Source organism: Gallinula chloropus, assembly GCF_964237585.1.
Source record: "Gallinula chloropus genome assembly, chromosome: 1".
Classification (NCBI taxonomy): Eukaryota; Metazoa; Chordata; class Aves; order Gruiformes; family Rallidae; genus Gallinula; species Gallinula chloropus.
The window spans coordinates 168729198-168757008 of NC_140085.1; the positions used below are offsets into that span (position 1 = coordinate 168729198).

Genomic DNA, 27811 nt, shown 5'->3' on the forward strand with positions numbered 1-27811 from the left:
AGAAACTGTAGCAATACAAAAAAAAAACAGCGTTACAAATTTAAAACAACACAAAATTAACAGAAAAATGTGCAAAAAATATCACACCATAAAACTACACACTGAATATTAAATAATTCTAGAGTTACCCAACCTTTTAGCCAATACATTCACATTCCAGTCTAAGGAATAAATAGCCAGGCTGATGTCAAATGCCAACTGCAAACTAAGGAATCCGCATTACAGACCAGTGCTGTGCTGTCAGTGTATTTGCATCGCAGTAATAGCTGGGTTTCTTTGTAATATTCAAATAGCTGATTTCAGTGACTAATTGCTAATTTCGATGCTTTGTTCTGTACCTTTAAGTTCTAACAACTCCTGATTTACTCCTCTCATACAATTATCTTTTGAGGCACGCAGTGGCCCAAGAAGATGCAGTCTGGAGGGAAGGGAAGAGAACTGCTCCTCAAAGATCAGCTCTGCTTCTGAAAGGCACTGCTGTAACTTTATGGGCTGTAATATTAGAGAGACAATGCATAACAACACGAGTGAGCTCCAGCTTGAATCTCCCCCACATTTTGGGTGCTTCAAATAGGAATGAGGTCACTTTGGTGTGGTCTTGTCATCAAGCAGGAGATAAATTCTCCAAATGTTAACTTGGAGAGATTACAACCCGATGCTTTGGATCAACAACAGAGGGCTGGGGGAGGGGGAACACAAATCTCTTTCTCCTTCCACTAATCACAGCTCCATCCTTGCCCCTAATGTTAGCCTCAGCAAACACACAGTTGGCATCAGGTTTTCTGTGTTTAGCTTGGGGACCACATAATAATTTCTGTGAGGTACAGACAGCTTTTCCTCTTAGAGGCCAAAAAGAGCCTGGAAACAGCAACAGATTCAGATGCAGAGCTTCACTTTTTCTGGGTGAGGCTTTGCAGCCAGCAGGTGCTCAAGCCCTGTTCAAGTGTCGTAGCATGAGGATCCTGTTCCCTTCACTGCCTTCTGGTCCACCATGGGAAAAACATGACAGGTTCATGGAGGAACAATGGACATGTTTCCCATAAAGTCATTTAGAAACCCTCTCCCTTAGCTGAATTTTATTATTCTGGAGAATTCTGTTATTTGCTACATGGAAAATATGTACAGCTATATAAAACTCTCAAGACTTGTCAAAATTAGGAGGCTGTCTACCATCACCTATGATAGCAGAAAAACAACACCATTAGTCAAAGCCTTAACATCATGCTCCAATAAATCAGAATTCTGCAAAGTATAATAAAGGAAAAAAATTATACTGCACCTTTTAATTAAGATCTGTAAGTAAATCAATTCCTCCTGAACTTGTACCTAAATGAATAACCAATCACAGACCTATAATTCAAATAATAATAGCATCGCAAAAAGAAACCAGCATTTCTGCCACCTGCACAGGATAAACTAATAGCTTTCCAGGTATGAGTTAGGATCAAATTATATACGTATTCAGACTATTTTAAGAAAAAAAAAAGTAGAGATTTTTTCAGAAAGACTTCTCTATTATCAAGACAAGCCTGTTCAACAACTGACAACTCCTTGACACCACTATGAAGATGATGACTATACCACATTGTCTGTTTGAAGCAGCTTAATAACAAGGTGGTAAAATCAGCTACCAGCAAGTGAAAAGTTAGGAATGACTACCCTACAAAAGACAGAAAACGGGCAGTCAAGCCTCACCAAACCTATTTGCTAAGATACCCACTTAAAAGTAAGCAGGAAAGCTATCGAGTGGCTCAGCTGTGCAAACACTTGAGGCTGTAGAGCACAGAGAGGAACGACAGCCATGCACACTGCAGTCAGGGTGCCTTACTTTTAAATCGGATATAGCAGTCGTTGCAGAAGAGTTTGTTGTTTCGGATCCTGACTTCAGCTCCAGAGCGGGATCCCCCGAGGTCGCATTCGCAGGCGACGCACTGTGTGGCAGATGAATAATTAGCAAGTCCTTACACAAGGCTAAGGAACGAAAATGCTGTTCAAAAGCAGCTTGGATTAAGCTCAAACAAAGCTTGGACCATAAACCCACAATCACTAGAAGCAAACGTGTAACAATTAGTAGATCAAAACGCAGCCGACCCTGAGAAAGTATTTGAAGGTGACGACTGGACAACGAATAGCAGAGATACATCCACCAAGCAAACATAAAGCAGACAGTTTTTAGAGATTAGTTCGTTAAGTCTAATTTGAACTTTAGTTTTGCTGAAAACTACAACTGGCTGGACATGAGAAACATTTCTTCTCTAGATGGCAACAGCAATTTTGGCACAGGACACCTGGGTGTGCTCCCTGCAGATTTCCATGCGGCACTGTACGCTGCTGGTGCCCCTCTGCCCTTTGGCTCTCAAAGCAGCAAATACTCAGGCACCCCCGACTTCCTGGGTTGGCATCACAGGAACAAGTTCTTATTTGGAGAGGAGGAGCTGATGGAATTTGTTTTGGATACACCCATGAATAAGGGGCTTGACAGCTTTCATACTAACATTAAACTATTTAGCTATGGTGGCTGAACACATCTATGTTATGATCATGAACCACTTCTGGAAGGAATGTAATGCAAAACCTCCCCATACTGAATTCACAAAACAAAGCACTAGGCTGACTACAGGAGGAGGAATGGCTTGCCTGCTTAAATGAGTAATGGCTCTTTTGGAGGGCCATCTGCTCAACAGCTCATTAATCTTCAGAAATTTATGGGGTTTAAGTAGGTTAGGAGCTACAGGTGGACTTCCTCACACAGAATGCATGTTCTGCAGAAAGGGAATGACAACCAGTACTCTAGTCCATGCTGCTCTGGGCACAGAAGAGAAGCGTTCATCAAAGAAGTAGGGTCGAACAGCACCTCCAAATCAGTCTAATTCCTCATCTGGTCCTAGGGCAGGGGAACCAGGAGTGCTTTCATGCCTTTTGAAGGCAGGTATTTGTCCCTTCAGCTCTGAGTAAGGCCCAAGCTCACCGGAAATCACAGAACTGTGTCTCAAGTGCTGAGCATGAACTAACATCCTCGGCTTCTGACCAGGGTTGAGGAGCACTAAACACAGGTTCTGGTTTGGCACTGGGCTGAACTCTGTCAACATGCCTTTGCCTGGAAAATACCATGTGAACACAATCTGCTAGGATTAGCTTAGCAGTGACAGGTCATTTTAAATGGTTCAATTGCCAAGGTCCAGGCTGAGATTTTTTTTTTTTTTTTTTTTAAGGAGCTGGTTTCTGTGGGACAAGTGGCTTGGCACCTTCTCCTGTTTCTTCCTAGTCAAAGGAGAAAAAAAAACCCCTTTGATCTTACAGTGAACATGCCCATCTTACTTGTCAAAGTCCTACTTGCTAGCTCTAGCATTTAAGAAATGCTTTTAAAGTTGAGTGCTAAATGCCTGCAGATAGGACTGCCTCATGGAAATCTGCATGCACCACGCTGTCAAGAGTAGAAGGCAAAGCAGGTGATTAGTAGAGCCCCTGTGAGCGTAACATTGAGTAGCCATGCGTGCTCCTGATTAGTTCCTGTTCCTTCAGGATGTGACTCCCAGCTCTCACCTTAAAGCAATGTAAATGATAACAAAGACCAAGAGACTCAATGATCATGGCTGCTCCTTTGCCCAGAACGTTATTACAGTATGAACAGATTTTCTTCCCACTGACTGACCTAAATACAGAATGAAAATCCTTAAAATCAGCTTGAAAAGGTTTAAAAGACAAAAGAAAAGTTATCAAAGACTTTTTGAGATTAAAAATTTTAAAAAACACCCTTGTAAAAGGGGACTATTCAGCTGCTTAAGGAAAATAAACTGAAAGTTAATATTATTTACAGCACATCTGAAAGCTAGGGAAAACTGAAGTGTTATAATTTAGATCAAAGTTACATAGGAACAAATGAAGACATTGTCACATTATTGGGAGATACTGAATTCTATAAACTATCTCCTAAGAAATAAACATAAAAATGTATTAAGTTTGGAAAGTACCAACACATGCTTTGTGGTCCTGCCTTATTTCTTATTTGTGGCGAATTATCCCGAAGGCTAAGGTTTAGCAAGCACCCCTGCCAAGTCCCACCATCTGCACCTTGTTAGATAACAGGAGGCTAGTCCTGGACATACAGTATTATGTTAAGTCTTTGAACATAAGCCATCCGGAGGTCAGTTTCCGTAGGTCTACCAAGACATCAGCAAATGGAAGTGAGAACAAGATGGTTAAGAAGGTAATTTTCTTACATTATAAAGCTTTAGAAAAAGCTTTAAAAAAAAAAAAAAAGAAGAAAAAAGTAAAAAGAAAAGAGTCAACTTATCATAAAGTGCCTGAGATGCCTGAGAGCATAAGAGCTGGCAAAGCAGTGTTCACACTGATGTTATAATACATGTAATTGTGCGGGGATGATTCTCTATAGTCTTATCCCAAGGTATTTTTAAAATGTTTCAAGTACATAAAACAGCAGAGTTATCTACCCTACCACAACTGAATTTCATTTTTTTGTTTCAAAATATGTTGCAATTTTAGCTTTCTCCTCCTAGATTAAAACCAACATCCTACTCTAATTCCCCAGGGTCATGGGTTACGAGCATTCCTGAGTGCTCCTTCAGATGATATTGACCACATGCCAGGAAGGGGAGGGGGGGAGAGACCAAGATGAGGGCCATGAAGCGTGGGTTTCAGGAATCTTTTGTTAAAACAAACCTAAGAAAATAAATGTCAGAAATGCCATCTGGGGTAGGCTTTTGCTAATCATTTTGGTAACCAACGCACAGCTTGGGAGACTGGAGATTTATTATTCCAGTTCCTTTGGTTTTTTAACCGATGTCAACCAGTGATGACAAACCTGGGTAATTGTCTCAGACTGGAGCAGGGAGATGGCATTAGCCCGTTTTCCACTGTCAGAAAACTCCAGGTCACTTTTTGGACTCGCTAATCAGTATTATGGGCAAGAACATTGCTGTAGACCATCATATATACAGAGTCCGTCCTATAGTGCGACTGCGTTCCCCGCAGAAGGGTACCTGCTCACCTGCTGCGTGGCTGGGACCCTGGCTGGGAAGCAGAGAGGGGAGACTGAGCCCGGGAGGCTGCCTGGGATACAGAGGGGGCTCTCACAGAGGTGGCTGCAGGAGGTGCTTTGTTGGAGGGAGTGCACATGTAGGCTCGGTTTGAAGTGGACACCGGGCGACTGAAATCTTGGCTAGAGGACAGAGATGAAGAGGAGGCAGACTGGTTCACCCACGAATGCCTCCATGAGCTTGTTCTTGAAGAATCAAGGTTGTCCAAAGACTCCCCCCTGAAAGATAGATACACATACAAATGTAAATGGCAGTACAGATGGAGCAGAAGAGCTACTACATAAAGAAATATATATTTTTATTTACTTCATTTTTTCAAAGAAAACCATTATCTTTGCATTTTTAAGATTTTCTAGCATGTCTGGCACGTTTTTCATGCTAGTCTGATCACCTTGAGCAGTATTATTTACATACAGATGTAAATGTTTGAGCTACAAATTGTCCCGTGTCCAGTCCTAGTCTCATGGGAAAAAAGCTGGTGAGAAGGAAGAGAGGTGGCACTTAACCAGTACAGAATAAAAGCAAAGCAGTCTTTGCTCCAGCCTTATCAGGGTGAACTGTATCAAAGCCTGCGCTACAGCTACAGACCTCAGATACCAGGTTTGTTTTTGTTTTCTCCAAGGGATACCAGATCAGAATAGCAATCCACCCAGACTGGATAGCATCGCCTAAGTACAAGGTGTTGGCCCAATAGCCAAACACTCTCCTGACTGATAAGTTGGCTGTTTCCTAAGTGACAAATCCAACACCAACACATTACTTAAAGCAAGACATGAACTCCAGGCTTGCTGACGTATTTCTATTTAAAAAAAAAAAACAAAATTGGCATGCTGCTTGGCCACAATAATTATTTTCCACAATAAACTGTCACGCTGAAATTCTTCAGCACATCTGTCAGTGAACAAGGCACACACTGATTTCCTCTGCTGGTATATCAACCAAGAAATAAACAGTCAAATTATTTACAGGTCACATACACATTCTTCATTTAAAAACATCCATTTCACTCCAGATGCAACACTGCTGCTTCCTCCTATCCGTGCTGCTGCTACTCAGTTTACCTTACAGTATTTCACAGGCTTGTTTGGTTGCTGTGCTCTGTAAATACAAGCTGAAGCTTAGAGTAACCCAACAAAAACACGCGCCGAGAGGCTAGGGGTGCTTCTTAACGCGGCTCCTACCTCCGCATACTATTGCTGTACAGACTGATGGGCTCCTTGTGTATACTGGAGCTGCGCTGCCTGATCCAGCTGCTGTCTGTGTGCAGAGATGTTTTCTTCCTCATTTCCTGAAGGATTTGCTGTCTCTCCAGCTCTGCCGCAGACAGGTTGTACTCCTTCTGAGGTTTCTTCTGCGAGTCACCCACGTTCCAGGACCTCTCCTGATTCTTGCTCTGCATCCCTGTTTGGGTAACACATGCCAACTTCAGCTAGGGACTTTTAAGGCACAAAAAGCAGTTATCACACATCTGGTACTGTGGCTGTAACTCCAGAAGTTCATCATCATGTTCACAAGTTTCTACAGTTCCTTTTTACAGAATCACAGAACTGTAGGGGTTGGAAGGGACCTCAAGAGATCATCAGGTCCAACCCCCCTGCCAAAGCAGGTTCCCTAGGACATATCACACAGGTAGTTGTCCAGATGGGTCTTGAATATCTCCCGAAAATGAGACTCCACAACAGGGTGACCAGTATCAAACTTGGTAATACATATTTACTACATTTTTGTCATTTGTGTGGCCTTTTTTATTAGCGGCCTTTTACTGCTGTGATGTTTAACTTGAGGACAAGTAGGTATTTTCCTTCTCTTCCCCAGTGTATATACATATATGTTTGTGGGTACACATTTATAAAAGAATATATGTATGTGTGTAAAGTGCATCATTTCTTTCAGTGCCACAATTTGGACTCTTCCTCCAGTACAAACTGAAACATGTATGGAATACAATTAAACAGTGGGATACCTTCTTTATATTCTCTTTTCCTACAAGTTGTCTCTGCTTTCAAGAGCTCTTTCCTTATTGAAGGCACTAAACACATTGATTTATCTTGCTTTACATGAATATCTATTTGGTATGAGGGGGTGTAGGGTGGGGATGGTGTTTGGAGGGAGAGAGAGGAGAGGAAATCTTACAGCCTTTGAAATTTTAGAATGGGAAAAAAACAACCCATTTTTCTCCAATATGTGTTGTCTTGTTAGAAAGAGAACAGTATTTTTCTTTAATTCCTAAATCTAGCTCAGTTTGGTTGTTTTTTTCTTTTTTTTTTTTACAGTAAGACTTATTAAGAAAATTACTCAGCAATAAGTAAAGGGATTGAAATTTCAATACCTTTAAACATTGCTCTGACTACAGATTTGCTCTTGGTTTCACTGCTAATGATTGCCATTATAAAACATTGGGGAAGTTTCCTCATTAGTTTCAATGACAGAGCTTTAACATGTGAAAAGCAGTGTTAATGTGAGAAGTCAGCACTGTCAATCTGCACTATTTCCTCTAATACACCATTTACTTGTCTATGATTACTTCTCATTACATTTAACTGTATTTTAGGCACAGGAGTAGCTGTAACATCCCTATAAATCTGGTTTGTTTGCTTTACACACTTTCCTCTAAAAATGGAGTAACATCACAGAAGGACAAGTCAAGAAAGGTGGTGATGGAGTTCAGGAGACAAACCACTGCGACGGTATGGAAAGCTGACTTCTAGCCATGTTATTCCTACACTAGTAGAAGCTGAAAAGAGCAAACAGTTGTATTAAATACATCAGCATCTTGGTATGTGCAGCTTATTTTACTGACAGCCAACATATCGAGAGCACATACACCTTTGATAGTGTACCTACACAACTGGTTTAATCTGAGATAAATACCAGCCATCTAAACTTGAAGCCTCTAAGATCCCTTTGTAAGCACTGCTATGACTCTTTAGGAGAGCAGCTGATCTTATTTGTCCTAGGTTTACGTGTTGCTGTATGAATTTCCTCTTGCTGTTAAAACCTCACTAAGTTGTGGCATGGTATGAGTTTGAACTGCAATTCAGCTATCAAAAAGCACTCTGACAATTTCCTTTGCATGCCTACATCCAGTGAACTCTTTAAAAATAAAAACAACATTAAAAAAGTAAATTAAGGAGTATTTACCATTTCTGATTGTGTTGAATTCATTCAGTTCTGAAGTTGACTTGGATTTATTCCTAAGGATACAGAAGACATTAATTTCTCCATCTCAGCTAGGAGACCTCATCACAGTCAAAGATCATTGCAGACCACAGGTACACAGCCCCCTTTTTTCACCATCCCTCCCATCAACAACTTATGCTGTACTTAAAACAAGAGGCCAAAATAAATCCAAAGATCAAACAGCATATTAAGGTGAAAAAAAAAAATGTTGATAATTAGGTGTTAATAGGTAATCACTGATTAAAAATTAAAATTGTGTATTCAAAGTTCCCAGTGCTTCAAGTATAAGGAACTGGTCATTGTATTTGCTTCTCCCAAAGCATTAAAAACCCCAAAGTTCTTCCCTGTGAAGCTTTGTGAAGACTACAGTCAGTCAAATTAGCAATAACTTTCAAAACAGGTTAATAAATAATTTAAATTCATGAGAGACTTAAATCATACTTCAGCGCCATTATTAGACCATAAGCCAAACACCTCAAATGCTACATGCAAATTGTTCTTGGGCAATTAATTATTCACTGATTATACCCAGCAGCATAATTTTTTAATAAGGTTTCCTCAAGAGGTGTTGTTCAATGTACAGGAAAACAAGTGGCTAAAAGCTGGTTTTCAGACAGGACAGAATAGGAGCTTCAGCAACACCCCCATGCTGTATTGTTCATCTCAAGTAACAGAGGTGGTTTCTTAGTTTAAAATACTTCAGAAAAGAACAGAAGTCAAAGCTGTTACAGCAGTGTGTTCACACATACAGCACTGGCTGCACAACAGCGTTTTGAGGGAGTCCTGTCCTTTGTCTCTAGGTAAAGGATACATAAGCTGCATCACGTTTCTTGCTCCCCCAAGTTCTGATTCTCTGTCCTGTAGCGTGGGCGTATTTTATTCTCTCTTTGAGAAGATGCTCTGAAGAGCCTGTCAGCCTCTCCTGGGATGCTTTTCGCACCCGAGTGTCCTTCTCACATACAACCAAGATCTAACTGCTTAGTAAAGGCACCTCCTGAAATTAGACTTAGATCTTTCAGGTAACAGATGCATTAGTTGTACCCTGTAAGTTTTGAGGTTCCTTATATACATATATATATGTTTAAATATAAGTTTAAATATTATATATATACTTTATATAAAATTTAAAAAACAGAAAAAAAGAGAGACTAAAAAAAGACACTCTCACTCCAGCTACAAGAACTAAATATGCAGCAGGAGTGATAGTTCAGAACTACTGTGAGAGGAGATCTAAGACAAAAGTTTGATACAAGCATTCTGGATTTAGGTTACTTCTGCATTTTTTCAACCACAGTAATTAAAAGGGAGAAGAAAAGCTAGCTATTTAAAGAGCCCAGATCTGCAGTGGATAATGTATTCTATTGCAATAAAAGCAAAAATAAAAACAACAATAAAATCCCCAGACAAACCACCAAGCAAAACAAAATAGAAAATAAGCAAGGTGAGAGTGTGTAACTTTACAGGTGGCACATCTCCTTATCTTACTGATAAACACACTGCTGCTGCCTCTCACTTCCCTCCCTGTTTACTCAAAAGTTTCACAATCCTGACTGGGATGGCTGCACCTTAGTTTGTAGCGCCTTATGACACAACCACAATATTATCTGTTTTCCAGCCAGATAAATCTAGTACCACCCACATATTTACTTCCTTACAGTTCTGCTTCTCCCAGGAAAATCCTACTGACTGATGAACTGCTCTTTAGAGCACAGCATATAATTTTCCTAAAGTTTGGCTGCTTGTTTTCCCAATATGAAAACATGCCAAAAAGCCCTGCAAAAAGTAGCAGCAACACAAAGTGTATATATACACTTAGCTGCCATGACTAAAGTTCATTGGAAGCTTCAATTCAAGGCTGACACACAAGTGGTGATGCTACAATCTACACTGAGGTTCAGTATCACACATACCTGTCAGCAAATGACTGACCAGGTTGCTCCTCGATGGTTTTAGAAACTTCATAACGCTCATAATGCCTATTTAAAAAAAAAAAAACAAAGGTCACGTTACATGAATATAACAGAAAGAGACATCCACAGACAAATATTTCCTACCAAAAATATTCAAAACTGATCGTCAATGGGGAAAAAAAAAGGAAAGAAACCCAAACAGTTTGAGTTCTGAAGAGGCTTAACTTCATCAGTCACAAACACAGCACGAAAAGAAAGCAAGTCAGAAAATCTGCCTGAAATTACATTTTTCTAAGTGATAAGGAATCCAAAATGTGAGCATGGCAAAATGGTCAATACTTATTGCTGAAGACATTTCAGGCTACCTATGGATTTAATTTCTTATTACCTGTCAATGATAGGATGGCCAGCTCGATCCTCTATTGTTTTAGATACTTCATAGCGCTCATAATGTCTAGAAGGAAAATACAGATTAAATACAGTATTGTGCCTTCACAGATGTTTATGCATTTCAGATTTCAGTATCTTTGGATATCATTATAAAGCAAACATTTAGCACCAGGTATTTTAAATCCCAATCTCACTCAACTTGCTGCTTTACTATTAAGCAAAGCCATCCTTGGTTAGTGAAACACATCCTTTGTCTGCAGCCTCCAAAAATCAATGAAATGCCCTGAGATTAAAGCATATATCCAGGATTTAGGTATGCAGGTATTAGGGCATCTTAAATTACCACACCAAGTCCTACTATCTTGCAACTGTAGCAAGCTAAAACTGTAGAGATACCATGGCTCAGCTGCCAAGAACCTGTTTATTCATTGTAACAACCGTGCCCTTGCTTTGTTCGGCAGGCACCTCAAGCAGCAGTGATTTAGTACCAGCTGAAGCAACTCCAGATCTCACTATCTGCCCTGCTAATATATGCAATTTTATAATCACATTTTATTCTCCTCAGACTTAACTAGATACCATGTGCATTATCGTCAGTCATCTCTTATTAATACTATAACCTTATTTATACAAGGGAAAACCCTCAAGAGAAACACCAAAGCTAATCAAACACAAGGCAGTTCGGTGAACGCACAAGAAAGAAGTAAATCTGTTTCAGATAGATCAATCTCCCACGATGCCCATAACAGTAGTCTGGAAAATACTGGGCAAGAACATGAACTTGTAAGCTAATATTTTAGTTCAAGTTTCCTTGTTTGATTTGTGTTTTGTTTGTTTTTTTTTTTTTCTAGGGTTGGGTTTTTTTTAAACCAAGATGCTGAAGAAGGCAATGAAAGAAACTTTTCCGTGCTCTAGAATAAATACACCTGCAGCAGGTATTTCTAACCAGCTATGATAACTGTTCACTCATATACTGTGATACCCCTCCATCAACAAATTAGCCCAGCAGTGCATTTAACCTTTATTGTTGCACTGTTGAGCTAAAATGGGAGAGGAGACTGGAAAAAATCAGTCACACATTTGTTGGAAAATAGTTAACTTGGTATTTCTTCTGAAAGACCTGTATGTTGAGCCACTGGGTGTCAATTTACAGGCTTAGGCGGGGTCCTTACAAAATCTTCACACTCAGCACTCCAGGTCATCTTTGATTTGGCTGAAATTACTGTACACTTCCTAATTTAAAAAAAAAGCTGAAGTGGGTTCACAGAGCACCTGACTCACGGAGAAAGACTTTGTTCCTCCTGCCTCTAGAAAGAAAGGCTACCCTGTGGTGCCTTGCACTGATGCACTCCCCTTGGAAATGTGTTTGAATTTTTAAAGCAGAAGGAAGAGAAGGTACACCTCATCACAAGCTCACACCTTTGGTACTGAGGAGTCTCCACTGACACCTCCCTCCGCCTTTCAGCCTGCCGCCTCTGCTCCTCCATCTCTGCCTGCCGCCTCTGCTCCTCAGCACGCTGCTGTTCCCTCTCTCTACGCTGCCTCTCAAGCTCCTGTTCTTGGAGTCGCCTTTCTTGCTCAGAACGCAGGGCTGCTTCTTCCTGGACCCTCCGTTCCTCCTGAACCCTCCTCCTTTCTTCTTCCTCGCCCAGCAGGCGCGCCGACAGCTCACTTCGTCCATCTCCTTCTGGGTCCTCCGGAGTATTTGCTTCGGAGATTGCTCTCCAGCTGGACACTGAAGGAGGCCGTGCAGAGACAGATGTTGTGTTTAAGGTTAGAACAGTCTGTTCCTGCAGTAAAGAAAAAAATAAAAATCATGGTTATTTTCAGAAATGGAGCTATTTTTTTTAATAGGTTGATCATTCAGAAAAGTTCTTTTATTATATGAGGGAAGACTGTGAAAAGGGCACCCCAAACACTTTCAATGCAAAACCCAGGTCGTACTTTAGCTTCATGCTTTGAATGCCTGCTAGGCACATTCTCCTAATGCAAGAGCTTCATTCCACACAGCAGCCTTAGCAAGCGCCACAGGCAGTGTGGCCACAACTATGTGAAACATTCTGCTTTCTAAAGTTTTGCTTACGTTTCAAGCCATCCCGTCCCCGCTGAAACATCCATGGAAAACAAGCCCTTTGATGATACCCGGCATTTCTCCCTGCTGTTCTGATTTAGAAACCTGAGACCTACCTAAGAGTGCATACACAAAGGTACACACTCCAAGTGTATCTCAGACCAATGGCTTTCACACAAATCCTCGTGAGGCAGAAGCTCCCACCCTCCTCCATTCTCCTACCATTTGAAAGTGAAGTCTCAGACCTAACCACTCTGACTCTTCTCTCAAACACGAGAAAAGGTCTTTCAGTGGTCAAAAGATCTTTTAGTTGCAGAGAACAAATACTGCTTATGGGTCCATCCAAACCTCTAATGACAGAAAAAGTACAAAATGGTTCACATTCTTGTACAGCAAAGTCCTCTAGCAGCTCAAAAGAGCTTTCTTATTGAGCTCCTAAGCCTTAAATTACAGTCTGTTTATTCATAAACACAACTGATCTAGCCAGGATGCCTGAAGCAGCACTCGCATAGCAATAAGGAAGAGATCTCAGATACCTCCCACAGTGTTCATCTTCCTATAAGCAACAGCCACAAAAGTCAGCATTGAAAGAAACTGCATGCATCCCATGTTTTGAAACATATGATAGCAAATCTGAAGTTGATTTGATAAGTAAACTTATCAGAGGTAGGATGAACTGGTTGCCAGTAATAAGCCAGGCACATGCCTCACGATAAAGTACTGAAGCAGTATTCCAACCAGTAGCATCAGGAGGTAAATATACAACAAAGGTGACCATTTCACTCTGGTCACAATAATCAATACCTGCTGTACCTTTTTGCCAACATATTCCAGGTGTTAGATAGCTAAGCAATCCACAAGGAAAAAAGTCAAATTCAACAGGTCTAAAAACATCCCATTTACTCTTTTTACCCCCGTTTTTCCACCCCCTTCCTATCAAGTTGTAGAAAACAATTTGTTTTCCAAAATGAGAAGATAAGTGACGTAGCAAAATAAATTATTTGCCTGCATCTACTATAAGGGGAAAAAAAGGCATTGTGAATCTTAACAAAGGTAAAGCCATATTCATAGCCTACCTCATCAAAATACTTGGAGCTCTCTTTCTCTGCTTCTTGCTTAGCTCGTAGCCACTCTTCCCTCAGTTTTTCTTGTTCCCGTTTGTATCTCTCCTGTTAGGTTAGATTGAAGTTAAACATAGAAATAAGAAACATACTACTGGTATTCAGTGTGTTTTTTAACAGACCAATGTGATAAAAACTTGCTGGAGCTCCACTAGGACATTAGGTCTGCCACAAATGAATGAAATCCTGGCTCAAACACAATCCAAAGGAGTTCTGCAATTGATTTCAGAGAATCCAGACTTAGTACACACTAAGCCTCGTAACAACTGACCTCACATTTGTTATATTCCCCCTCCTATGATTAAGTTGTCATTTGAACAAAAACCAGCTGAGGTATTTCTTGGAAGATGAAATGATTATATCTAACTCAGAATTGGGGACGTTAACACGGTAGATAGAAAGTGACCACTAAACGAAACAGAAGGCAGTAATTTGGTTTGAGCAAGAACTCTCAGTCTTTTGAAATGTTAATGAAACAACCCCCCCACATTTCTAGGCCTCCAAATTTTCCCTATGACTGGATCTGGTATGAAATCAAGATTATGTCCTAAAGCATTACTCAAGGTACACAATAAATGTTTTGGCGGCTTTGACAGTCACCGCTTACATCTTGGGAAAGCAACATATTTAAGGATGTCAAAAGTATTCCTTCCAAGATGTTGGAAACAGTCAAAGAAAGCCATTGCTTCTTTTCACTGTTATTTTAAAAGTCATTACTGGGATCATGGGGAAAGGAAAGATCATTATTACTCTGGCCTATTTTACTACTTCAGGACTGAAAAAGGAGAAGCAAAGAAAAGGAAAGTGATGGAAGGGGCTGGAGACCGCTCTCAAGAAAGGGGAGCCAAGGTTTACATTCTTTAAAGCCATCTCTTCAGGCATCAAATGGAGCACCCAAACCATAACAGAGACCACAAATATGTTTTGGAAGGCACAGCTCTTGCCTTGCAGAATTTGTAAACTAAAAGGAATGACAAATGATAAAATATCCAAAAAACAACAGAGTTGCCATGCTGTACTTGGACATCAGAGTTTTCTGCTAAACTCATACTTAGAGGACTTGTGCAGAGTACATTTCACACCTCTCCTAGCCAACAGACTTTAGACAACAAACTTTAATTTGCAGAGATGTGTCTTGATGAATATGGTTAAATGGACTTAACCATAACTGGACTTAGCTTCATTGAGCTGAGGTTTTTGCAGAGATGTATGCTTGGGGGTTTTGGTGCTATTCTAAGACGACAAATATTGCCCTGCCCCTCTGCAACACTTCCCTCCATCTTTAGCAATCGGTTATCAAGGTGGTTTTGCATTAGTAGGTTCAGCTTCCTGACTCACAGAGATCCTGGGAACCGGACTGATTCCAACTGATTAGCTGATTGCTCAACGACAGGGTGCTAGCAGGCATCTCACCATGGCACTGGCTGCCATGAATCTCTGAATGTAAGGCACTATCACTCGCTGAAGTTAAACCTCTTTCTAGAAACAATTTTCTTAAAGAGAAAAAATAAAACTCTCATTCAAAAGTGAAGACCACCATCGCTTAGATCTTTGCTGATCCTTTGAATTCTGTTGCCAGCAAGAGCATGCCATCCTTATCATGATTGACCACTTCTGTGAATACACAGGCTGGGTTTGATTTCATGAAGGTCACAAAGGCATTGTCTTCTTTTCGCTAAATCATTGCTAGTCTGTGCAACTGCACAGTCCAAGAAACATATCTGAAAGTCCTCTTACGCCATCAGTAAGAAGAATTGCAGAAGTAATGTATTACTTTTCTTGCCTAACACAGTTGCTGCACCCAAGGGGTTACCAGCCCATGATTATGAAGATTAATTTTACCTGCAGTAAACGGTCCTGCTCCTTTTGCCATTTTTCCTGCCGTTTTCGTTCTTCCTCTTGGTCCCAAACCCGACGACTTGGAGCACTAATGGATGGGACTGGGAGCTAATATAGCACAGAAATGAAATTATCTTATTTTCTTCCACATAATCAGTACTTTACGTTTTAAAGACTATTTTTTTCAAGTTAGAAATAAAAAGTATTATAAGTACTACAGCTTTACAGGGACAAGGACCTACATCAGCCTTTCTTCAAAGGGTCGGAAAGCAACCATTCCATTGCATGTTAGAAAATCTTAAGTCAGTACTCTCAGATTTGATCACAATTTTAAAGCAGGATAAAAACTAATAGAAAACAGTGGGCTTCTTGGGGAAAAAAAAAACCCCAAATAATGGGATTATGCAATTAATTAATAGTTTGTCAATAGTACTTACATCAGGCATTGCAGGCTCTGGGCCTCCTGTAAGATTGGGAAGACAAAAAAACAGAAATCATTAGAACCATCCATAATCACTACTGCAAGACCTGTTTAAATGTGGGAAGACCAAGCTTCAGACTAATTTTTGCTTCCCTAGTAAGCCATGCTCGCATTTTGCCCTACTGAACTTACTTGAGGTGAGAACTCATTAGGTGCTTTCAACTAATGTGAGCAGTTGTTTAAAAGCTTTACATGCTTACAAGTGCCATCAGCAATTGCTTGAAGTAGCAGTGCATCTCCCACTGCAGGAATAGAGTGGCTCTTGCTACACCTCTCCTGTTATTATTGTGAAACGCAACTCTTTGGGTACGACCAATATCCAGAATGCTGATCCAGGCTTGAGCAGCTATTCACCTACTGCCCTTGACATGAATCAAGAGCAACAGACATCCACAGGCAACTCCTTTGCCACAAAATCACCTATTTTTCCCTTTACAACTGTTCTCTGTACCTACTCCCAAAAGCACACCTGAATGTGGTGACCTCGTCACCTTTCACCACAAATCTTACGCTACATTTGCAGCTATCATGCTTGCTCTGAGCTTGTGCCAATATCATTAAGGAGACATATATATTATGCTAATAAGTAAGTAATTTAGAAAATGCAGAGAAACACAAGTTTAAATATAATCCTTTCCCAAGCACCACTGTTATTTTGGGGTGGGTTTTTTTGCTAGTGTACTTGATACTTAGCTGTCCAAATTTCAGTTTTAAAAAGTGCAAAAAGAGACAGATGTCCTAATAGTTTTCTGAAGTATGACCACATAAAGTGGAGAAAAGGTCAAATTTAGGATACAGAAGATTTCTAATGAGTCACAGATTACTGTCCAATGCACAATTTAGTCTTTGTAACCTCTCACCCTTGTAAGCCTGTTCTGGACTGCAAAGGGTTAGGAGGAAGCATCTCTTGCATTGCTTTAACACTAAAGTGTAAACAATTTAAAGTGAACAAAACTGTACTGAGGGTACACTCTATAAATACGCCCTTCAAATATTGCTATAAAATTTATTAAAATAAAAAAAAACAAAATTCATAACCAGCCTTAAAAGAAAAGCCACAAAAGAAACCCACAAAACAACTAAAAATAACCAACAGCAAAATACCACCTTATTGCAGATACAATGCAGCAGAAGTATTTAAAAGCAAACAGAACCACAAACACAGATTTATGCTGCAGCACATATCACTTCTGGAAAATACAGAAGCCATCACCACTGAAGGCAGATCCCTGGCTCCACTAAAATCACTGGCTGTATTCACACCCGATTTCCAGTGGGCCAGAACGTCACACTTTCAGGCTACAGCAAAACAGCAAGGCATACATAGTCCGAAGACAGCAGTAGACACACAACATTAGTGGAAGTATGCGAGTTGTGACATGCAAAACACCAAAAAGCAACCTACAAAACCAAAATTGAGTGCCTTCATATTGGCCTTTGAAAGCTAGCATATTCAATTCCAAATTTATATTGGTCTTCTTGGGATCTTGCAACATCACCATGTAAGTGGAAAACCAGCAGCTGCCGTTTTCCACCAATTTAGAGGAAAGCACAGAGCTGCAACTCAAAATAAACTCAAATCCAGAGTTAAGTATTCAATCAACAGCTCTGAGATCTGCACTAGGCCTCTGCTGGAATATTCAATGTAACTCTTGGTTTGTAGGTAGTAGCAAACCTCAACAGAGAGTGCTATCTTCCTTACTCCTACCCAGTGGGAAAAAAAAAAAAGAATGAACAACATAGAAGAGATTTAAACAGCTAGAGATAGAACACACAAAGACCCATTACCACAAAGGTAGACCCATGAATTGTAAGAATAACCTGATGACCCTGGGGAAAAGAAGGGAAATCAATTACGTTGCTGCGTGATAACTGCAACAAACAATGCTGAAGAGGTACAGCACCCAGCACCGGACTTGTTAAGGAAGAGTGTGCAGCAGGAACATTTTCATGGAAGTACATGAAATGTTAGCTCTTTGGTTTACCTTGTTCAAAAAATTGTGACCGCCTTTTTAAGTTTTTCAAAGAAATAGGTTCAGATGCTATTTGAAAAATACAAAAGAATACAAACAAGTGAATGAGGTGCTGTCGTCTTGTTTTTCTAAATGACTACCACCACCGGATAAGAAACTTCTGTTAAACCTCTGACCTACAGCAACATCAATTCACAAAAATAAAAAGCCCCTGAAACGTAAAAGGAAATCTAATCTTTCATAATAACAAATACAGTTTTTAGTAGGCTACATCATGTACTGGTTAGTATTTCATTTTATCCCTAACAGAGTCCAACTGCAACAACAGTGCAAGAGTCAAACTTGGGCTCAGATTCTCCCTAATTTAAGCCTCCTCAACTGACGTGCCAAATTGGACCGAGGAGCCTAATTACAATTTGAGGTCATCATAAAGCCATCTCCAGAGGGCAACTGGAGGATCTCTTTTATAATTCGCCACATGCATTCAAGATAAAATGAAATACAAAATCCCATTTAAAGTTAGGAAGTACACATACCTGGTCTGTCTGACTGTCATCAAGTAAGGCTATAACTGTTCGCAGCACGGTAAGTAATTATTATTCGTACCAGAATCATTAGCATCAGTCTCCAGGAACAAAAAGTACAGTAACAATAATATAACAGTCCCTACACCCAAAACCTTCCAACTGAAATAGGGGTAGGTAAGGGGGAAACTAAATACTCTTTACACTCTTCCCAGGCAGTGAAATTAATCCATACTCTATTGACTGGCAGTAGCAATTAACAACGAACTGTGTGCCTCCGCTTTCTCTTTCGCCCCTACCACACAGTGAATTTACAACCACAAACACAGAGGCAGGGGTAGGCTGTCACTGCTGTGTTGTCAGTTCTCCAACTGCCTAGCACATCCTGGAAGCAAACTATGCCCAGTTTAGATGCAAGGAGGTCTCCCTGATACCTGTCTAGCTTTCGGTTCATTAGGGTCTCGCTTTGCCCGCTGTATAAAGCTTGCGATGATTACGGGTTTAGTGCCTGCGCTTGTTGCAAACCCACACAAGTAGCAAATGAAAAGGAACAGCAGTTTACCTCTCTGCTCATTAGAGCCAAGATCTCCTTGCATTCCATTTATCAATTTTGTTTCTGCATCCTGAAAAAAATAAAGAATAACGGTTCATTGGATGTGTGGAAGTTCATCCAGTTACACATCTCCCCTGACAGGGACTGTGTGTCATGGAACACTTCAGAACACTTTCCACAGAAAGATACAAAGTGATCTTAAACTTCTGGACTGTGTTGTATGATAAGATGATTGCAGGCATCATGAGTTTGCAAGAAAATGCCAGAAGCCAAGATCTTCCTGTTTCAGCTCCTTGGCAGGCAGGGTTTTATTTGCAAGTAATTTTAAAGCAGTATACACTTGCACTTTGGTGCTGCAACTTTAACCTCTGTTAAAAATGAAAGTCTTTTCTGAAGAACAAACATCCTACATATTTTAGTTAAATCACAGTCTACACATTTTTTAATACTTATCACTTTTCAATGTTCACTCATGCAAACAGTAGCGAGGTTTTAAAACAACCTATTTGCCTTAATACATACATAGCTACATCCCCATATTTAAGGCATGCTACATGTTCCTTAAGCAATACATTTAAAGATGTTCCGAGGTCTTCTCTTCATCCTCTCTCTACCAAGACATTATATTTTTTGCCTTCTTCTACCCTTCAAATCCCACGACTCTTCAAAAACATACTCACAGAACTTCGGAGGCTGCTGGAGAAATCTCTTTTTGTTGATGTGGTGGAAACATTTGAAACGTATTCTCCAGAAGTTGCATCAATCCATTTGCTTTCAGATGTACCTATAATGTTGGTAGCCATACTGGTGAGATTGAGGATTTTATGCTTTACATGTGGCAGGGAAGGCTGGTCTTTGCCCCAATCTTTTTGGTATGTGGAGGACCAAGAAATTAAGGTAGACAGTAACGTCAAAGAACAGAACAAGAATTAGTGAAAATACATTAAAATAACACATACACACAAACATCACAGAAGAGGGAGACACACAAATCAGGTGGAATTTGTGAAGACAGGAGAGAGGCCTTTTATGAGCAGACCACCTTCCCCAAAAATTCAAGTGTTAGTCATAAGCCAGGTAAAAGTTTACCAGATGCTTTGCTAATACAGACTACAGCAGCAAAACATTACAGAGCAATTAGTATTCATTGGAAATTATTTCATTAGTATTAGTAAGGATTGAGAAAATCCTTCCAGCTTTACTCACACAAGGTACGATTTGACTCATTCTATCCAGGGAAGTGTCGTTTTCACATCTGTGCTCATCAGGAAGCACAGAGGGAGTGGAAATAAAAAAGGCAGTCGAAACTAAACTAGTAAAACTGATAAGGTGAAGACAAATTATGATCTCTCAGACTTTATTTCTCCCTTCCCACTACCTAAAGCTTTTCAGTGAGTTCTCCTCCACTGATATCACTCTTCATTTATGTTAGGCCCTGTAGAAGTTGTGATTTGTTTCCTCCTTGCCCCACTATTTTTATGCCCCATGCCTTGCTGATAACTTACTCTATCCACCTTCCTGCTGATGGAATGTTTTGTATTTATACTGTGGAAGAAGTCATTGGTCACACTTCCAACTCTGGAAAAATTCTTTTTGGGACTTTGAAAGGGTATCCTGATTAAACTCATGGCAAGCCTATGGATGCTACAAGGTCTTCTTCCAGGACAGAAACCCTCACTAGCCTCAACAGATAGTACTATTCTGGAGATAATACAGCATCACAATACTTGGGTCGATGGCCAAAATCACAGCACTGAGGCGCTACATCATCCACAAGCTCACACGCCACCTGAAACTCTCCCTAAAGGAAGCAACACAAGATCCTCCTTCCGTGAAGGGAGAGAGCTGCTGACTGAGGGAGAGAGGCTGTAAAAATTACTGTCCTCTAGAAACCATCCGCTCTTCAATTAATAAGCATCATATTCCCTTGTGTGGTGGCTGCACACTACTACCTGTCAGAAACAGGTGAAAGCACAAGAGAGGTCAGTAGTTCAATGCTCTGCAGACATTTCTAACGCACGAGTAGTTAAAAAAAAGCCAAGCTGTGTTAAAATGCAACAGACACGCTACCAAGCTACTTAGCTTAGATACATATTACTACTGTAAGGGTAATAAGGACTCTCAGCTGTCAGGTACAGCAGAGACAAAGCTTATTTGCCTTACAGAGCACACTGTATCTGCCTGACGAAACAACTCACCGTTCTTTCCGTATCGTCTGACATCCATGAGAAGGTTTCCGGTTTCCAGTGCTCTGCTGATGGCTTCCTCCCACTGACTGTAGTCCATACGTGAAACCTTTGTGCCGTTGACAGCAATGATCTCATCGTCTACATGCAGCTGACAAAGTGCTGCAGGGCTACCTGCAGAAAGCAGAGAGAAAAATTAAAATTATATCTCCATTCACAATTACTTTTCTGACCATAGTTGGGGGGAGTGGGGAGTGGAGAGGGAGGAATAAATCAGTCTTTCGAAGAAATGCTTATTAGTGGATATTCAGAAAGTTACTACACTGCAATATAAGGTCAGTAAGCTCTGTATCAAAGCACTGTTTCAATCTGAAACTTAGGGAAACAATAAACATCATCAATCTTTTGGACTTGTAAGTGTTCACATTCTGGCTAGCCCAATTAATAATTAACCTCTGGGCCCACTCTTGCCTTTTACTAACTCACCTTCATAATTTGGGATAGTGAGAGAGGCAGCCAGCCCCACACTCTCTGTAGCAGCTGAAATTTAGCCAATGTTTGGATAAACCTCTTATTTGCCCAAAAAAAGCCAACGCAGCCTCCACTTTGTTAATTCCAGTAGAAGCTGACTTTCTCCTATTCTTATTTACATTTTCTGGGCTCTACTGACTGCTGCTTTATTGTTTTGCTAAAATACTTTGCTAGCTCTGAATTGACTGGTAAATGGACTCAGTATGTTGCTGGGTGTTGCCCCATTAGACTTCATTGGATTCTACTTCTTTTCTCTATTAAGAGCAAATTTTATTGCGGCTTGGACTTTGGATTCTACTGATATTTTGCAAGACAGGTTGCACTTTATACTCCCTCTCATCAACCACATGCTGGCAGGTGATGTCACACTAGTCTAAGGACAGAGAACATACAGGACCACTTAATAAGCTTTTTCCTATTTAGTTCAGAAAACGGATGAGCTGAGAGACTCAGACTTCCCTATGTAAGATTTTCTGAATTACACCTGAATGGTTCTTCCATTAACAGCTATTCCCTTAGCAGAACAGAAAATGGAAAAGCTAAATGAAAATGTAGTTAAAGATTATTAGCATGAGGATTTATTGTGCAAAGTAAAACAAATTTGAATTACACAATGGAAGCATTCTCTGAAGTAGTGAAATCCATACTTCTAATTTAAAATATACCAAAACCTGATGCTGTATTACATTATCAGAAACAAATGGCAACAAGCATGACTGAAAAATTTAGGCACCATATGTTTCATCCTGATTGCTTTCTGACTCACTAGTAAAATGCTGCTACAAGTCTAGATCATCCACTAAGGAACTGGATAGCTTTTAATATTCCTGGCACCTGGGGAAGTTCATAAAATATACTATGCTTCCTAATACTGCACCAAACAGTGATCCATCATAGTTCACTAAAAAAAACCCACAAAAAACCCCAACACAACCCAAAATGCTATGTTAGAAGAGCACAGCTCCATAGTCTATTTTTCCACATTCTTAAATTATGGAGTAAAAACTCCATTTGCAGCTATCAGTAAAATTTTCAAAGCACACCAATTACTTTTAAGCAATATTCCAGAAGAAAAGATAGGGTTTTCATTTGGAGGAAGAAGACATGGGATATCATTAAATGGGGAAAAGCATGCACCACCTTAGAGCCAGGAAGCTGTTCAAGAATTAATGGTTTTTCAAACCTATCAATGGGAATTACTACTAAGGATACTATTGAAGGTACTACCACTGAAGTTACTAGTTTTAACAACATCATCTAACACTTGGAATTGTGTCTGATTTCAAAATTCAAGATCATTAGTTCCATATAGTACACATAGACTGAACTTTATGCTCCTGGTACAGAGAAGGCCTCAAGCTCAAGGAGAGTCAACAGAGATGGTAATTTCCCTCCTTGGTATTCTGTCAGAATGTGCTCTAGGAACTAAAAAAGGTGGTGCTCATATGAAGACATATCCAGACCATACCCTGACTGTACAGATTTGAATGAACAGCAGCAGCCCCTAGATTGCAGATGTAGACCTTCCACAGCCAGGAGAGCTTACCCCACACGTAACTTTGCCAGCTGCTCTTCCTCGGCTGCCTCTAGTCTGTGAATAAAAGGGCTTCTCAAGAGTGCAAACCTGGGTTTGTCTTCTGCTCTGATTCACCCCCAGAGAATGTTACAGAGACTAGCTGGCAATTCATGTGCCAAAAGTTGTATGGTGCCAGGTACCTTTGTCCAATCCCCCAAAAACTATAGTATTTGCTGAATAATTTCTTTATGTCTATTGTGAATGTTAATTCTGGCCCGGCCAGAACCAGGACACGTATATACCCTCTACATATAGAGGATTTAAACAAGCATTACTGTTTTTTGTAAATTCCACAAAGGGAAAGGACTTCTCTTTCTTATTGCCCCCCAATGAAAATAAAATCAAATTCTTTCATTTTCCATGTGTATTCAGTTATCTCTAACCTATTCCCATCTGTTGTTACTGTAACAGATAAACACTGGCTCAGTCATGAAATAAAAAAGGAAAACTTCGTGGAAATGGGTAATTTACTTTTTCCTACATGCCTGCAAGTGTTTGATCACACACACATGCACTCCTACATCAACACCACCTCAAAAATGACTGCAAGTAGGGTGGGTGAAAGGGACTGAAATGAAGATTTTATGGCAGTAGGGAAACTAGCAGAACAATGCCTAGGTTCAATGACTTAGAGGTAAACAGAAAGCCTTATTTTCACATAAAGGTTAAAAATTCCTGTAAAAAACAAGAAAACAGTATTTTCTTTTTTTCTGTAGCAAACAGGCCTCAGTGAAATACGTAGTAGAAGCTTAACTGTTGCTCAGCTTTTTGAAAACATTGATAAGTTCATTTTTCTTGCCAAATAGTTTACTTAATTTTTGAAGGAAAAGCATATGTAGAATAGAAAACCATTTGTAAGCAATAAGAAAGTAAATGCAGGTATTCACCTGAAGAAACTCATATAGCTATTTAGCATAAGTATGTTAATCATGAAAAAGAAAGAAAGGTGACTGGGAACAGTTTTATGGATCTGTCAAGCATTAATCATGTTTGATCAACCTGGTTGTCTTCGGTGATGAAATGACTCAATCTCTGGAGAAGAGAGTAGTAGATTAGATTTGCTTTATATTTAATAAGGCTTTTGATGTGATCTTCCACAGTACCCTGTTATCAAAATTGGGACTCTATTGTTTACAGAGCAGAACGACCAGATGGGTGAAAAACTCTCTGGGCTGTCAGGCTCAGTGGGTAGTGGTTTCTGGTTCATACCTTGCCTGGAGGCTGGTTACAAGTGGAGCTTCCCAGGGATATATGTGGGGACCTATCCTCTCTAGTACGTTCATTGTAACCAGGAGGAGGTGGTGCAACACACCCTCACTGAGTTTGCAAACCATGCCAAAAGGGAGAGGGTGGCTGATATGCTGGAGGGCAGGGCTGCCCTTCAGAGCACGAACCTGACATTCAAGAAGGACAAATGTAGAGCTCTGCTCCTGAGATGGACTAACCCATGCGGTACAGGCTGGGAGGCGATGGGCTGGAGAGCAGTGCTGGGGGAACCCTGGCAGTGGTGGGGCTACAGGAACACCAGCATGACCAGGAGAGTGACAGAAGTGACTGCCTCATTCACTCAGAGCTTATGCCACATTGACAATGCTGTGTACAGTTTTGGTGTCCCACTGTAAAACAGATGTTAAAATGAGGCAAATTTCATGGAAGTCACGGAGATGGTCAGGGCTGGAGAACTTCCTCATGAGGAGAGACTGAAGGACATGGGCCTGCCTGTTCAGCCTGGAGGAGAGGCTATGGGGGGACCTAACAGCAGTCCCTGCAAATGTTATACCTACAAAGAGGTCACTGAGAAGGGAAGGCCTGCTCTGTAACTAAATTCATGGCAGGAGAGAAGAGCACTGTGGTTATAAACTGAGATGGTCCCACTAGATATATGGGGAAAATTTTCTCTAAGAGGATATTATGCATTGCTCAGAGAAGTGCAGTTTCCATCCTTGGAGGGTTTCAAAGACACCCGGGTAAGGCCCTAAGCAACCGGTCTGAATTCGGTCTTGAGACTTTTTGAGCAGGGGTTTGCTCTAGGGAATCTTCCAAGGTCCCCTTAAACCTGAATTATCCTATGAATTATCCTTAAAAATAGGAAACACAACATTCAGAAGTGCCTCACTGAAAGCACATCCTTCTTTATTTGAAAAAGGACTGTCCATTTCTCATCCTTCATTCCTTTAAAGGAAGCTACAGCTATTGAATAAGGGGACAACATGAGCCAGTTATTGGGAAAAAAGAAAGTTAAACATGGGCTATAACAGGAATACTAAGATGTAGCCCATTCTCCATTCAATCTTTACACTATGCCCCCTTTCTGTGACAATGGCAACAAAGCATAACTGAAATAAGAACCACAAGGCCTTCATCTTCTCCTTGCCTACAGCGCTGTGGACAGAGCCCACATGGACCTTTGTGAGTGACCAGCAGGAACATTCCCCACCCTCAGGTTTCTCATTTACAGCTGGCAGTGTGCACAGACAGTCTCTGCCTCCAAGTAACAAACTTAAATGAGAAGCCAAGCAGCAGGGAAAGCAAATGGAATTTTATTTTTCATGCAAAGTGAGCATTAGCATTTACCATCTAATTATAAGAAATACCCAGCTACAGTGAAAAGAGGCCTAAAAATTGTCTTTGAAATAAAGAAAAATAAAATTAAAAAAGAAAAAAATCAAAGCTGCTCAGTAAACGCTGTTAAAGGGTATTTCTTCCTCTCTGGAAAGCATAATGAAGGGCTAACTAAGTGAGGAGTTTCCAGTGTTTTCCCCCTTTCTCACGATGATCTTGTCGTAGCTGGAGGCAAGGGCACAATTAAATATTCTTCAAGCATTATTGGCAACGGGAAAGACCTTTGTTCAGAAAAGTAGCATTACATGTGATTTCCTTGGGTTTTTGTTGTGTTTTGGTGTGGGTTTTTTAATTAAGAAAACTGAGCTTGTTCATTGCAGTAGAACACTAAGACTTAGACATAAACTTTATGTATGTTACTTTTCCAGGCAAAAATGTTTGCTAATTCTCAGTATTAAAATACCTGAAAACCTCCCCCCCCCGCACTCAAAATCAATTTACAAGTTGCAACTGCCTAAAAGTATTAACCATCTCCAAAATCTAACATGACTTAAGAAAGGTAAAACTGAAATGAAAACAATGACTCTCTATGTGTTTAGAAACCATACCAAGTGGAATCTAAAATCAGCTGAAAAGAAAAGTCTGGATATTAAAAAGTCTGTACATCCCCCTTATTACTGTTCCATGAGGGCTTGGTGAATGCTTTGAGCAACCATTTTTATACTTTTTCAGTGGTTATAGCAATGCCCTTGATTCGGAAAATGCCTTTCAGCATTTCTGAATTCAACGTTTCCAACATGATGAGGACTCACAGAAATATGTTAGCAAGTACATATTGATTTTCCAATTCTCTACCTGCTTTTTAAAAACAGTCTTAACAGCAAATGCCTTACTTTAAAAGCCTCTGCAAACCAAATAGGAAGAACAAAAATTTGTACAGTTAATACACATTTACCTTCTTCAACTGTCTGTACAAAGGCCCCTGAAGAACTCCAATTTGTAGTAAACCCAAAGCTGCGACTGTGGCCAGGTCTCTGGTTTATACTGATTCTCAATTCACTGTACTGTTCCTGAAAAATAAAACATGACACTACAGTATCTGGTATCGCAGGAATCTAAATGAGGGAAAGTTTATCCTCTAAATAAGTGAGGCTGCTCACAATACGCACTTTAGTCGTCTATTATTAGCATCACAGACAAAGGAAACAACACTGAAGTCAGTTAAGTAACTAACATGGTTTTTGTTCAAACAGGTGTATTTTCAGTTTGTGTTTAGGTTTTCTCTGTGCATGTATGCAGCTGTGCACTTCTCTCAGTTTAAAGGTTTCCTAACACAATGCAGCAAAACGCAGAAATTTGAGGAAACTAAAACCTGAAACGGGTCTTCAGGGACAGTAATATGAATTTATGGAATACAGTGCCTCCTGACAACGCATCAGTCAAACAGGGAAGTGAAACAGACAGGTAACAGTAATTCAACGTGCATTTTTCTTGCATGTCCTACAGCAGCTATCATCAGGTTCCTTTAGGCTTAATGCTGCAATTAGGTTCACGTGGGTGATTCATCTTTTTAATTTTCTGTGAAATACCACTAGCTTGCTATAGATTTTGTAATGGAGACTTTAGATAATAAAAATAATCCCAGAATTAGCTAGAATCCAGCTCCTCCATTCCTGTGGACTTTCAAGATGCTTTCAAAATCAGAACAAACCCCCAACATTAGCATTTTAAACTACAGAAATCTCTGATTGGGAAAACATTTTGGAACACCTGCTTTCAATCCCACAATATATTATGAACATGTACTGCATACATTAACATTTTAATATGAACTCATTAAAAAGCAATTAAAATACC

At 40.1% G+C, this 27811-nt stretch overlaps 1 protein-coding gene across 1 annotated transcript in view; it reads right to left on the bottom strand.

The window, feature by feature from the left end:
- The window catches only part of LMO7 (LIM domain 7), a gene marked incomplete at its 5' end in the record, with an annotated part of 135132 nt that overhangs the window by 1097 nt on the left and 106224 nt on the right, over positions 1–27811 (bottom strand). Inside the window, 17 exons of the mRNA XM_084274716.1 lie at positions 1829–1931; positions 3544–3652; positions 5009–5275; positions 6239–6458; positions 8199–8251; positions 10148–10213; positions 10536–10601; positions 11957–12327; positions 13685–13777; positions 15572–15676; positions 16006–16031; positions 17838–17879; positions 18035–18091; positions 19109–19169; positions 19780–19964; positions 21298–21459; positions 26910–27024. Of these exons, the coding sequence (XP_084130842.1) occupies positions 1829–1931; positions 3544–3652; positions 5009–5275; positions 6239–6458; positions 8199–8251; positions 10148–10213; positions 10536–10601; positions 11957–12327; positions 13685–13777; positions 15572–15676; positions 16006–16031; positions 17838–17879; positions 18035–18091; positions 19109–19169; positions 19780–19964; positions 21298–21459; positions 26910–27024 (2101 nt within the window). The remainder of the gene's footprint in view (positions 1–1828; positions 1932–3543; positions 3653–5008; positions 5276–6238; positions 6459–8198; positions 8252–10147; positions 10214–10535; positions 10602–11956; positions 12328–13684; positions 13778–15571; positions 15677–16005; positions 16032–17837; positions 17880–18034; positions 18092–19108; positions 19170–19779; positions 19965–21297; positions 21460–26909; positions 27025–27811) is intronic.